Here is a 13,615-nt window from a genome sequence, read left to right as displayed (position 1 = left end):
CCCATCCAACCAAAGAAAATCCCCAAGGGACAGTTACAGGATTGAACAAAGTTGTTTCCTTTACTGTAATGAAGAAGATGCACAAAGACCATACATTACCTCCCATCTTCTACCTTTTCATTAAGTAGCTGTCTTACTCTTTTGCATTTTCCTGTTAGTTAGCAAAAAGATGAATAATTCCCCTAACTCTCTTCCTCCTCAGATTAAATGATTTACAAGAGTGAAAAAGAGCCTGGAGTTGGCTATATACTCCTCAACGGATGAGGCAGAAATTCTTTCAGAATTCTGTTAGGATGAAAAGCTGCATTACCCATTCAGACAACGAAAAAACCTCATCAGGAGCTCCTCAAGCCCTAGAAAGCACTTCAGTCAGTCATGTTTTCACATCCCTCTGCTGAGCACACAGCTCCCATTGGCATGTATATGCACAAAAATTAGTTTAACCAATGCTGTTCATCTATATGGTGAAATAAATGGTGATCTGCTGGCAGAAGAAAATTATAAAGGCAGGAACTGCCACAGCAAAGACTTCCACTGCCTGCAGGATTCAGTTATGATACAGGCCCTGATGACAATTACTTGCTCTCCAGATGACAACATAAGCTTTAAGAACGAGACTAGATGGGGTTTTGAGCAACCTTCTCTAGTAGGAGGAGTCTCTGTCATCACATGGCAGTTGGAAGAAGATGACCCTTAAAGTCTTACCAATCCAAACTATTCTATGTTTCTGTGCTAACTGAGGCTTCTTCCATCACCACCTCATTTCTAGTGAAGACAGTGCCTACAAAGAAGCAGTGTAAGTCATAGACAACTTGTCAAATAAATAAACCAGTGAATTCCATTAAGCAAATCCTCGGTATCTCAATCCTCCAGATGTTCTGTCCTCTTCAATATGGGAAGGCTAGCTGGAAAGGAGACATCTAATAGAACATTAATGGAGATCGAAGATGAACTTACAAACTGGAAGCAGCTTCTGACACTTGGCTCGATGTTGCTGCCCCCAAACGAAGCGACCTCCCCCAGCTGTCGAGGGATCTGGATGGAGTCGTGTAGCAGTAGTCCCAGCCGGCGCTGGTCACAGAAGCCAGTGGAGCTCGCCACCTGCTTGAACAGGTCTGGAAAAACATAAAGGACACCGAAGCTGAAACACCACAATGGGGAAACACAGGATAGGGATGAAAAGGGATAAATGGCCTTGATGGACGCAAACACAAATGTATCTGTAGTTTGGCTGCTTTGCTTCTCACAAACATTGCTTCTGTTAAGTAAGTGTTGATTTTTAGTAGCAATATTCACTTGTACCAGTGAAAAAAGGCCAATCTATCACAGCGCCTGTGTCATTACTGACAAGAGCAGCTGTGATTCTGCAATAGAGCCAGCTAAACATCAGGACCTTTGATTCAGAACAGTGTAAAAGTTCTAGAAATAATCAGCTCTTAGAAATAAATGTACAACTCAGAATCCAAGCATCTTTCAGATGAGTTGATCTGAAATACAAGAACTCCTAACTTTAGTATAAGATAATCTTTTAATGCAGGTATATTTCTAAAATGAAAGAAAAATATCACAGTATGACAGAACCTGGCATGCACTGGGAACATTAGTATCATACTGAGTTCTCATTTTTGAAGTGAAATGTCACCTTAAGTCATGTGCTATTACTGCATCACGCTAGAAAATGATCTTTACAGGATAGAATTATCCTTTCATAAGCCAAATTTAATTTAGCGGGAATTAGTTATACTATGTATATTATGAGGATGTTTTAGAGTTTGTAATAAGAAAAATCAGGTTAGCATTAGCTGAAATATTTATTTGGTTGTATCTCAGATGACAATACATGACTTGAATAAGTTCTGCTTATTTTTCAAAGAAAGAAAGAGAGAAAGAAAGAACAATAGGAAGGAAAGAGCAAGCAAGGAAGGAATCACTAGAAAAAAAGAAATCCTTTTTCTGTAGCCTTAACATATCACCTGACAAGAGAGAGAGATACAGTCACAAAGGTGATTCAGCACTGTTCAAGATAACTTTCCCAGAGTAGCAATGACAGCCATTTTCTTCCAAAAGAATAAAGGAATGGATAGAGGAAAGATTACTTTTTAATTACACATTTCACTTTTGCCAAGACTAGTTTTATGACACATAATTTGGGGAGAAATTCTTCCCCATAACCTCTGCAAGTCAAAAGAATTCTGTTCTTTAAGAACCAACACTGCTCTGCTACACAAATGTTGGAATCATAGAATCATAGAATTGCCTGGATTGAACCACCCATGACCACAATGATCACCTGGTTTCAATCCTCCTGCTATGTGCAGGGTCACCAACCACCAGACCAGGCTGCCCAGAGCCACATCCAGCCTGGCCTTGAATGCCTCCAGGGATGGGCATCCACAGCCTCCTCAGGCAAATCTTTTAAAAACTCTTTCCTTGGAAAATCTTTAAGAGGTGTAACTCATCATGTAAAGCAGCAATGCTAACAGCAACTACATTATGACTTTGGCAGGGATGGTGAAGCCAGACCACAACCTGGCAGAGATGATTCCTTCCTCTCCCACAAACTATTCAGCTCTGAATTACCCTCATCAATAAAATACTGTGTTCTGCAGCATCAAAAGGGGGTTATGCATTACCATGCCTACACACTACAGGAGACTATAATACATGAACAAAAGTTTTACTTTATAACTGATAATTCTCAACGGGACATCATTTTAAAAAATATCTGTATTATTTTTCTTTAAAGATCCTCTGAATACTTTTCCAGAAAACCTCCACAAAACATCTGAAGATCTAAACTGTGACAATCACAGTGATTGCCCTATAATCCGATCCAATTACACATGCACATATATGATTTGTACAACAGACTGTTTTAGGACTGTTTATTTTTACTTCAGCTTTTTTCAGCCCTGATTAGTAGAATAATAAACTAATAACTACTAATGAAGAACTGCTGTGGTACTGGAACAAAATCTGAAGAAGGCTTTTTCAAAGCTTGTATGGGTGTTATGTAATTTAAGCAGTAAGTAACTCCTGAAAAACGTCCTTATCAGTAGATTTTTTCTGGATCCCTGCCTCACTAATAAACTGATTCATTAGTCAGTTGAAACTAAAACGTGAAGTGGAACTTTTTTGAGAATTATACAATTTGAGCTATTATAATATGCAAAATTCCAGCATGCCTTTAATATTTATTTAAAAGTAACAAGTACGTTTAAATATAATATATGTAGCATGACTCAGATCACACTGTGGAAAATAGTTTTAAGAGTAACATATTTCAAAGTGCTGTAATGCAAGCTGTCCTTTGGATCAATACTGCTTTTCTACTGCCTTTTTCATCTCACTGTTTACACATTTTTTCTCTCTACTGTGGCATGTCAAAAGCATCTACCACCCTTTTACGCAAAAGCATCAAGTTTCAGCATTTACATTTTTCCACCCAAGTGTATAGCTGTGCATTTCTGTGTATGAAGGTGTGCTAAACCAGTGGTCTCCACAGGGAAATGTATGCACCCCAGTGGGTGTGCAAATCCTTTCAGGTACAGTAAGAAAAATGTTTTGTACTGTTAATAAATTAAATAAAACCTGTGTGTATTTCATCTTTATCTCTTTTTTTTTTTTTTTTTTTTTAATGTCTGTTTTTGTGCTTTGTAATGCATGTAATATAGTAGCATACTTGTACATATAATTTATAAATAAATACGTTCAGTGCATGCTCAGTGATCAAGAAAGTCTGGAGACCACTGTGCTGAACTACCCAAAACTGCAGTGAACAAGTAAGACAAATAGAAAACAGAATATAAACTAAAAAAATACAAGGAATTATGTTGACTTACATCTATACTTATCTTCCAGGTGTGCTTTACAAAGAGATACAACACCAGTTTTGAAAGATAAGACACGGATCCTTCCTGTTCGACCCCTGAAAGGAATGAAATATTGGCTGATTATATAATCCATTCGTGTAACAACTTGTTGGCTTTTACAAAGTTTAACACAACACTACAGTCTTATTAAATGAAGTCACAAAAAACCCCAACTTTGCATGGTATACGCTGGCCTGCTAGCACATATGTTGGAAACTGAACATAAAATATAGAGGTGAAATTCCATGGGCAAAGCTAAACCAAACCAGTACAATCAAAAACAGTCTCATGCAGAAACAATAACACGTATTAACAGAGGCACTAAGTAACTTGCTGATTAATCTCGCCTAGAAACAAGGAGAATGGAGGCAGGTTGTAGTCAGTAACGTAACAGTGGTTTATAAGCTCCTTCTCCTATCACCCAAACCTGAGCAGGCTGAAGGCCCTGGTCACCTCAGTTCTTGGAGTGTCTCGACTTGGCCTTCCCTCACAATCACCTTCACACCAGTTTGTGATGTGCCTGTGCTACTGCTTTTGCTTTTTGATGGGAACACAACAAGATGTGTTCCCTCTATGCTGCAAGCAGTGCAGTGACAAACCTTCAGCCCTTTTCTCATAGATCCAGTTCAGCTCAATTTATTCCCCATTGCTGGCTTCAACTAAGACTTATCTCACATAACATTACAAATACATAACACCTATTGCAAATGAAACATACACAACACAGTAAGCTAACACCTAGACTTGACTTTTGGAAGCACAGACTTGTCAACGATTTTGAAGTGCCACCAATAAGAACACCACTGAAAGTACATTAAGTAATGGACAGACACATTATACCCATGCACTAGGCTGTACTATTAGCCAGGATGCATGCCTTCTTTATAATCCTATTAATGCACTGCAAGAGTCAACAGCACTCATTTACCTACGCCTGTTCCCTGCAACACCTATAAAAGGTGCAGTCCTAAAATGGTGAAAAAGCAGAATTCAGAATGTGCAGCCTTTTTCCAAGTATCTTGTGCTTTTCACCATCAATAGGCATTTGCTGCTTACCTATGCTTTCCCCACTCCGCTCTTTTTACTCCTCTCCCTCAAAGCTTTTCCAAATTAATTATCATCCGTGCCCTGAGAAATTCCCGCTGATGAACACCAGGCTGATACAAATTATATAGGAGAAGAATGTAGAATTATTATTTCCCTGCAAGGCATATTAAATTGGAACCTGCACGAACCGTGAGTTGTTCAGTTCACTCTACTCCCCCTCCAAGTCAAAGCAGTAATTTAGCATGCTACTGCAAATGAGCATGAGTGACTGATCAATTAAAACAAATCTGAATACGTGCTGGCTTTGCAGAGCTGTGTCCATAATTAGATCAGTCATTGGCACTGAATTTGATTAGTATCTTTACAAATGACAGTTTTCAATTATAAGAAGAGTAAAAATTCAGTATATCGAATTAAATGTCTCCAGTGCTACTATGCACTTCAGTTGATCTCTTCCTATTAAGTTTACAATGAAAGCTAAACACAAGTAACCCCAAGGTCATCTCTCTACCAGCATAATTCAAACCTGAATTTCAGCAAAACAGCTAGGAGCTTTCCTCACACATAAAACAACTGTGTTTCATCGAGTCCTGCAATACACAATTCCCTAGCATACCTAGGGAATTGCCTGGAGGCAGCCAATTATAATTTCTAATGCTGTACTTTCAACAGAGTGCTTCATAACGAAAGCTAGACTGGACACAGCAAATCTAAACTGGATGGTCCAGCTTAGGAGCAGCCTGGGAAATGACTTTCATTTCTCTCTCTGCCACCAGTGTGGCTGATCTGGATTAACATCCCTACTGTGTCTTTTTTGTTTTTCACCAGTTGGCTATCTCTCTATATATGTAATTTGTAGCAGATGATAACTCAACTGAACTGGAGTTCAGCAAAACCCAAAGCAGATTAAAGAAATAAAGCTTAGCAGTTAAATGAACATAGCCCCACTCCTAGCACTGGTACACTGCACAAAAATATAATGTAATCTGCGTAATCCACTTCACAGGATTCTGCAGTTGCTGCAGATGATGATACAAGCAACTGTCTTATCACAGATGATTCTGCAGGAAAAGACTGCATACTTCTTTTGTGTGCAGGTGATCACTGAAGTTTCAGGGCTGTGATAAAGGATGGATGGAAGAATAATGTTATGGAACTTTACTACAGTTCAAAATGGCAATGGAATACAGTAATTTTTTCATGTGCTTCCATTTCTACACATGAATTTTATTCTGCCAAAGTAATGGGCATGTCTGGCTGAAGGCAACTGATAAGAACCTTAAAAAAACAAACACAAATAAAGACTTCTACTGACATTTCGTTTCACTAAATTCACTAAATACAAAAAGAATGGCTTATTCTAAAATTAGTTTGCAGAACATGCGTTGGTATTTATCTGAACAACATCACTAATCCATTGAATAGAACATCTTTAATTTGATTAAGGTAAATATTTATTGCTCTATTTACATATGCTCTATTTACACTTAAAGGTAGACTTTTTAAAATTAAATTTTACATGAAGCATTTCTCATATCTCCTGACTGCTAAGGGCTGTAAATGCTTAAGATTACAGATGAAGCTCTTCCAACTTTGACCAAGGATTATAGATTGAAAGCTACAGAAAACTTACAGCTCTGAAAATGTTTAGCATCCAGAAGTACAGACACAAGCAAGAGTCTATACGATGTTAATCCTACTGTTGCTTCTTGATACTTCTCTTGAATTGCTTTATCTGAAGAAATTTTAAAAAGCCATGCAAAGCCATGACCAACAGGGGAGATCCTAGAATTGCTCTGAACACAGCAATCTGTTCTGTTTTCCAGCTCTCATTGTTTAGATGAATAAATCCAATGTTGCAGGCCTAATCAGGGGCTAAATCGATTGAGCTAAATGCAGCCATTAAAGCCATCACTTTCAGTTCAACTGCTATTTCTTTAGCTTCAAGCCATTCATATGTTATAGCGTGGCAGCCAGCTCATGCCCTTTCCCCTTTCCCCTCGTGATGCTGGGAAAGCTTTTCAGAGCACTCTGTTTACAGCATCCATACGTACGTGTCATAGACATTCAGCAGCCAGTTGAGGCACATGTCCACGCAGAGAGGAACATTGACCAGATTATTGTGCTCCTGTTCCAGTCGATCATAAATAGTGGTCAAGCAGTTAATGATCTGCAGAATATCCATCGGCTGGTCATTTTGCTTGAGGTTGTGCTGGTCCAAGGCATCACATGCAGCAGACAGATTCAGGAGATCCACTGCAAAAATAAAGAAACACAATGAAGACTGCAGAGAGACAGTGGTTGTACTACCAGTATCAAAAAGGAGTTATAGATACAACAGTTTGCTTGGCTTACATGTCTGGTCAGAGGACATTTTATATTCTGTGGTAGTCAGGTGTAAGACTGGTTCCAAGACTCCCACAGGTGCACTGTTTATTCAGCTGTGGTCTTAGCAGTGTTTATAAAATGTTTTGGGGTTTTTTAGCCATGAAGTACCCATTACACTATTAAATTGTATGGGAATATTACCTAAACTACCGTGTAAATAAAAATTCTATGTTTCATGTTTTATATTCCTACAGATAAGGTACTATTTGACAACCGTGTTCACTGGATGTGCTGTACACACAGTGCTCATCCTCAGCTTTTGTGAAATGCACTACTCAAGAAGTCAAGAAATCTTCAATGAACCAAATTCCACCAGGAACATGCAAAAAAATCACAATGGAAGGGGGGTCAACTTCCCTGCTACTTTTTCTCTGGCAAGAACATGGGAAAAAAGATTCCAAAATTTATTAATAGAATTTATAAATCTTTAATTCTGATGAGTATTTAAATTTGTAAGTATCTTTATGACATAATGCAGTAAGGCAAATTTAATACCTATCAGTCAACGCAAAACAGTTTTTCTGCTACTGACATTTAAAATCTTGATTTCTATTTCAGTTTAAGTCAGCTGTATTTTGAAATTTGGATGTCCACAGCAAAACAGAACATCAGCTCTTAAAAATATTCTTAATTTCTGAATAATAACAATTTCATACTTTGGAAGACACCAAATCAGAGAGTTACGAGATGCTGAAAACAAAAGTAATCAGAAAAATGAGACTATCTGGGGCAGTAGATCTTCCTGCTGTGACATGAAAACCGTCTGTAAATCCTTGCATAGAACTTCTAGAGGTTGAGCAAGGGGAAATGAAAGCCCAGATGTTGCTAGCCCTACGCATACCACGAGTAGTCACAAAGTGCAGCACAATTCAGTGCACCTCAGGAAAACCATCCTGAAAATTTGTTACAGAATTGGGAAATAAACTGACCCAATTGCAAGACCTGTTTTTCTCTCACTGCAATAAAACTGTGTTTTATTGAGTCTTGGTAGGCAAAATGCAGAACCTCATACAGGAATCCTTTTTTAGAGCTTCATGCAGCTTAAGGGCACATGTGCCAAATTCACACTTGAGAATACCAAAGAACAATACCAAAGATTAAACTGGCGCCTTGAAAAATACTTCAGCTGCGTGCAGGGCTGCTTGGTAACATTGCATTGATAGTATGCTGTGATTCTGGAACTGCCAAAAGAATTTTGGGAGTGGAAATTTTACTGCAAATCAATAGGAATATCTACTGCTAAATCCTGCAAGTGCTTCTGAAAATTTCATCCTGGTGCCTGAGGTACTCAGTGCTAGAGTGAATATGGAAAGCCCACAACGCTACCCCTAGTACTGTACCAAGAGATTTAACTTAGAATATGTTGTTATATGCACAGGGCATTATTACATTTTTTGGTTTTTCATATTAGCATATGGATAGTTACTAAAAAAAAAAAATTTGGAATATTTTATTTAACCTACTAGCATATAAAATATGGCTATTCTGAGGTCAGTGCTATACCCTGCAAAAGCATATTTATCAGATCCATCGCAAAGAGTCATAGCTAGATACCTTTCCTCTAGCAATTTATTAGCTGAACTGAAAATAGAGCAATGCTTTCACAATACCTTTAATGCAGAGCTTTAGGCTGAACTCTCAGTTCCTTTGAGACTGTGAATCAATGGTAATTAAATGAACCCCTCAGGCATCTGGGTGGCAGCTTAATTATACATCAGCTACTGCTAAACATGGGTCATTCCATTTTGCAAAAGCTTTTCCTGCTAATAAGCAGAAACTTCTGAAAAGCCCTCTGCCCTGCCTCTTCCTCAGCCGCCCATCCTATCAGGAATTTAATAATGCATATCCATCTTAACATAAGCAAGAAATGTTTGCTACCAAGCTCCACTATAGGGGACTTCTTTTCAGGGGAAGAGTGGCTCTGGCCTTCACCAAGGTGAATTCCTCCTGTCTCTTCCTCACCACGTTTAAAGGAATGTGTTGGAGGCCTCTCCAGAATCAGTTATTGGTGTATTTCTTTTCTGGGAGCAAGCACCAAGTAAACACTGAATGGGGGCTAGCCCAAACACATATCGAAGAGCTGCATATTCATGGACATCCAGTGATTTACAAATCTTTGATCACTTCATGTTTTGTAAATTTAATGGGTCATCACTCTTCTATTTAAAATTCTGAAACTGACTGCAAAATTTGAGTAAACTGTAGCAAAATTTGAGTGAACAGAAGAAGCTTATTTTGAATTCCAAGTAATGTATATAAATATTTCTTTGGCCTTAAAGGCAAGAGTAAGTATGTCTACAGCTAGGTCAGCTTGTGGCTAGAATACAGAAAAAGGATAAAATAAGACCTCGAATAACCAACCAGCTGAAGGCCAGAAGACACAATTTAACAGGCAGGATAAGGTGTGCAACGGAGTTCAGCAAAACTCAACATACAGCAAGTGATAAGAAAGCATTAATGATGCTCTCAAAATACAAGATCATCTCCTTGTAATCTGATGCTGTTGGCTGATACATTAAAAATATATATATTTAATGTAGCCTGTATAAAATTAAAAGAAAAAAAAAACCTAACAGAAGATGTTGAATATTTTCTTTCACTGCATCTCCAAGAAACTTTTGTGGACACATCACATTTTATTGACTTCACAATGTTCAGATGTGGTTTGCACTTAAAGATCAGATCTTTAAAAGTAGCAAAGCAAGAAAGTCAATGTGCTTTGATGTGATTATCAAAGGAAACCGTACATTAAAAAAAAACCCCAACAAACAGTGCAATAGTTAACTTGGCATGCCCACAACAACTTTGAAGGCTGGAATGATACAATCTCACACTCACCTAAAGTTACATTCTCCTAAAGTAACACAGTTCACAAGCATTTATTTGTTAAGGATTACCTTTTCCTATTATTATCCTTAACATCCTAGTGTCTTAAAGTTCATAGGGACGATTTACAAAGGAAGTTATTTTTGAACACAAATCTAAATACAGTTCATGTTTAAAAGCGTTTGTACTCTTGTAACTTAGAAATACAGGCTGCTTTTTCACTCCTATGGATTTTTCTTGTACTCACACCTTCAGAGTTTGAAAATACTCCTCAGAAGATAACACTACTGTGTTTTTTATGCAGTTTGCATAAGAGAATATATGTACATAGACAGTTTTCAAACTCCTGCAATTTTAAAGCTGAAATAAAAAGTGGGAGCTTAGAGAAGCAACTACTGCAGGTAGAAATCAGGCATTTGGGGCTACGTGTAGGAGTCCTGAAACCCAACACTGTGCTCTATTTCTTCTGGTGCCAAATTGCAGAAAAAGAATTTTGTAATTAGCTTTTTTTAATCTAATCAAAAGGGGCTCACAAGTGACACTGCAAGCACAGAATACACAAACACGAGAATAGTGTCTCCAAGCAAAAATATTTGCAAGAACAAAGACTGTTAACCAAATTCCTTAAATACTTCTCCTTAGTTACAAGAGTGAAGAATGTGCTAAAGTATTCAGTGTAAGCGCTGCTGCGTGTTTCCGATAACATCCACTCTCAGAAAACCTACCTAAGTGTAACCTGCAAAGACAAACTGATTTCAGTGCGTAATTTACAGTTCCTCACTGTAAAGCCCAAGATGAGCAGAGAACTGTTCAGTGGTAGAATAAAACTAATTACAGATAAAACAGGATGCAAAGTTTTGCACTTTCAACCTGCCTGCTACGCTTATGCACTGACAGCTAGAGAAACCCATAATTCGAGAATTTTCTTCATTACTTCAGTGCTGCACTCATTATGAATACTTCCCACTGCATATTATTCCCATTTTTTTATGCCAGCTCCCCACGATTGTCATTAAAATATGTTTGGAATTCTGATTGTCTACTATCAAAATTCAATCTTTGTCACAGTATCCATGCTGAAATCTTCAATTATTTTACAAGAATTTTCACTGCTTAATTTTGTGCTTTTTAAAAAAAAAAAAAACCTTTTTTTTTTTTTTTTTTAAATAAATCTAGAGATTGCTCATTAGTGGAATTCACCCATCCTTAAAAGTCTAAAAGTATACATGCTTGATAACCTCGAGGTTTGACTCAGTTCCAGAAAGCATGTGAGCACAAATCCAAACTTGAGATAAATCAGCAGTTGAGACATTTGCAACTGTGTCAGAAATTTAACCCTATAATTAAATGCCAAACGTAGTCAACGTTAAAATATTTTAGTAACCCTCCAAACTGTGCTCCCTAGCAAACTCTTTTGCTTTTGTAACTGATTGGTCTATCAAGAAAACTATGAGCAAATTATTTAGCCATTGGATTACAAGAAGCTAAAGCAGAAATGTAACTGAAGTGACAGGCAGTAAATGATATACCAGTTGCGAGAACTACAATGTCAGATCACGCATGCACGTCATTGTGGCAGGACTGACTAGAGAGTTCTGAACACAGCCAAAAGCTGGGTCGAAATGAAGCTAAATGCTTATTGTGATGATCTCACTGAAAGGCAGCAATCCCCCAGGGTTCAGGATTCAACCTAACAAACTATTAACAGTTCCAGTTCTGGCACAGTTTTTCCTCTGGGCACTCATCGTTCTTATTACAGAACAATTCCGATTGTATGTTGAGCTGCACGTGGCTGACATGGGATGTGCCTCTGGTAATGAGCAAAGAGAAAATATCTTAAGATATGAAAAGTGAAAAGGCTTGAGAGTGAAAAGATGAGGAGTACGTAGGAAATGTTGATTTTGTTCCTGATCAACTGTTTTGTCTCATAAGTGTCTTGTACTTTCAGCTTGCTAGGAAGGTGCAAAGTAATGGCATCAGGAAATGCCTCAGGTGAGAAGTTTCCATACACTGGGGAGCGCCTGGGAGGAGTGGAGGAAGTGTTTTTCTACTTCTAGAAGTTGTGAATAAACTCATGGCTTGGTACTGAAGTCTTCCTGGCATCTGGGGCCACAAAGGCAGGTACTTACAGCAGAGAGCTTTCTGCAGCCTGCGGAGCTTCATGGCAGTTCTGTATGCTGAGAACCTGACATTGTTCAGGTCCGCTGTTGGGGAAGAATATCAGAAAAAGAGGTTAGCTTTGTATCTTAGAAATAAGCAGACTCATAATGACATTGTCCACCCGAACTCAAACATTACAATCAGTGGTTCAAAGAACTGGGCAAAAAATGCTATGTTAGAAACCATATTTCACTGAACAAATACACTAAAACCTTGGCAATCAATCTTTCAAAAGAAAATCAGCAAGTCCTAGAGGCTTACTTCTGTTCTTTCAAAGGTGCTGAACTTAAGAGTACTTGAAAGGACACAACCAGCAACTGCAGCAGGGTTGTCTGAAAAACACCACAGCCTTTTAGTATAGGTACTTTAAGAGATAAGGCTCCAGATCTCCTGCCTCCTTCCCTGTCTGAGGCACATGGCCAGATTGTTTGCAGGCAGCCAGAAGCAAAGAGCCCTGCACAGAAAAATGCAGGCAACTCTCAGCTATGGCTGAGACTATAAAAAAAAAAAAACAAACAATGAAACGTTTGTGCTTCCCAACCTAAACAGACAACCAGCATGTCCTGAGAGGAACACTGCTCCCAGCAGGGAGCCAGCAAGGTAAACTTCTATGACCCTCCTGGAAACTGCAGAGAGCAGGTTGAAGAACACAAGCGACCTAGGTCCAGTTTCATTGCAACCTCCTCACACGGCTCACAAAACCACATCATCAGCAAGAGCACTTGCTTCAAAAGGAGCTTTGTGCCCACGGGTTCTTAGGACACTGCAGAGAGAAGGCGGCCATGTACTCAACCAGCAGTATGCTGAGCAGATAGATCTCCTGGCACAGGGCAGGCTTGGTCAAGGCTACGTGAACATTGCTTAATACTTGCCCCCAGCAAGATACAGCAACCACTCAGCAGCCTAAGAAGTAAATGCTAGACAAGACTGAAAAGAAAGGAGGGATTTTAAACAGAATGTGTCTTGGACCTAATCCGACCAGGAAAGTGGATTTGCATCTTTCTCTTCCATCTGCCTGTGGAATCAGACTGAAGATGATGTGTGTACTCTGATCTAGTCCCCGGCTTCTGCTGAAAGCAGCTTTAAATGGGTAAACCCATTTAAAACAAGAACAAAATAAATTTACTAAGAGTGAGGTCAGAGCTAGCACAGCTGCATTCCTGCCAGTGCCACAGCCAGCTCAGTTACAAGTAAGCCCGGCACACCACAACCACGCTGCAGGTAGGCCACTGCTTGCACAATTCAGAAGCAAGCCCAAGGTGCGGAAACAAGTGCCCCACTCCAGCAAAAGGCTTTTGTTCAGGAGAACAGATCAACAGATA

At 38.8% G+C, this 13,615-nt stretch overlaps 1 protein-coding gene across 19 annotated transcripts in view; it reads right to left on the bottom strand.

Moving 5' to 3' along the window:
* DMD (dystrophin) overlaps positions 1–13,615 on the bottom strand; it is a 979,751-nt gene that overhangs the window by 52,480 nt on the left and 913,656 nt on the right. For all 19 annotated transcript variants that reach the window (XM_042811110.1, XM_042811098.1, XM_042811099.1 and 16 more), the window contains 4 exons: positions 12,263–12,337; positions 6,974–7,175; positions 3,843–3,928; positions 958–1,115 (listed from right to left, as the gene is read on the bottom strand). In XM_042811110.1, the coding sequence (XP_042667044.1) occupies positions 958–1,115; positions 3,843–3,928; positions 6,974–7,175; positions 12,263–12,337 (521 nt within the window). The remainder of the gene's footprint in view (positions 1–957; positions 1,116–3,842; positions 3,929–6,973; positions 7,176–12,262; positions 12,338–13,615) is intronic.

The sequence above is a fragment of the Centrocercus urophasianus genome, unplaced genomic scaffold (genome assembly GCF_019232065.1).
Source record: "Centrocercus urophasianus isolate 14NV4802_14NV808 unplaced genomic scaffold, USGS_Curo_1.0 seq_12, whole genome shotgun sequence".
NCBI lineage: Eukaryota > Metazoa > Chordata > Aves > Galliformes > Phasianidae > Centrocercus > Centrocercus urophasianus.
The sequence above is the reverse complement of the archived record's forward strand: the minus strand, read 5'-3'. Positions and strand labels throughout refer to the sequence as shown.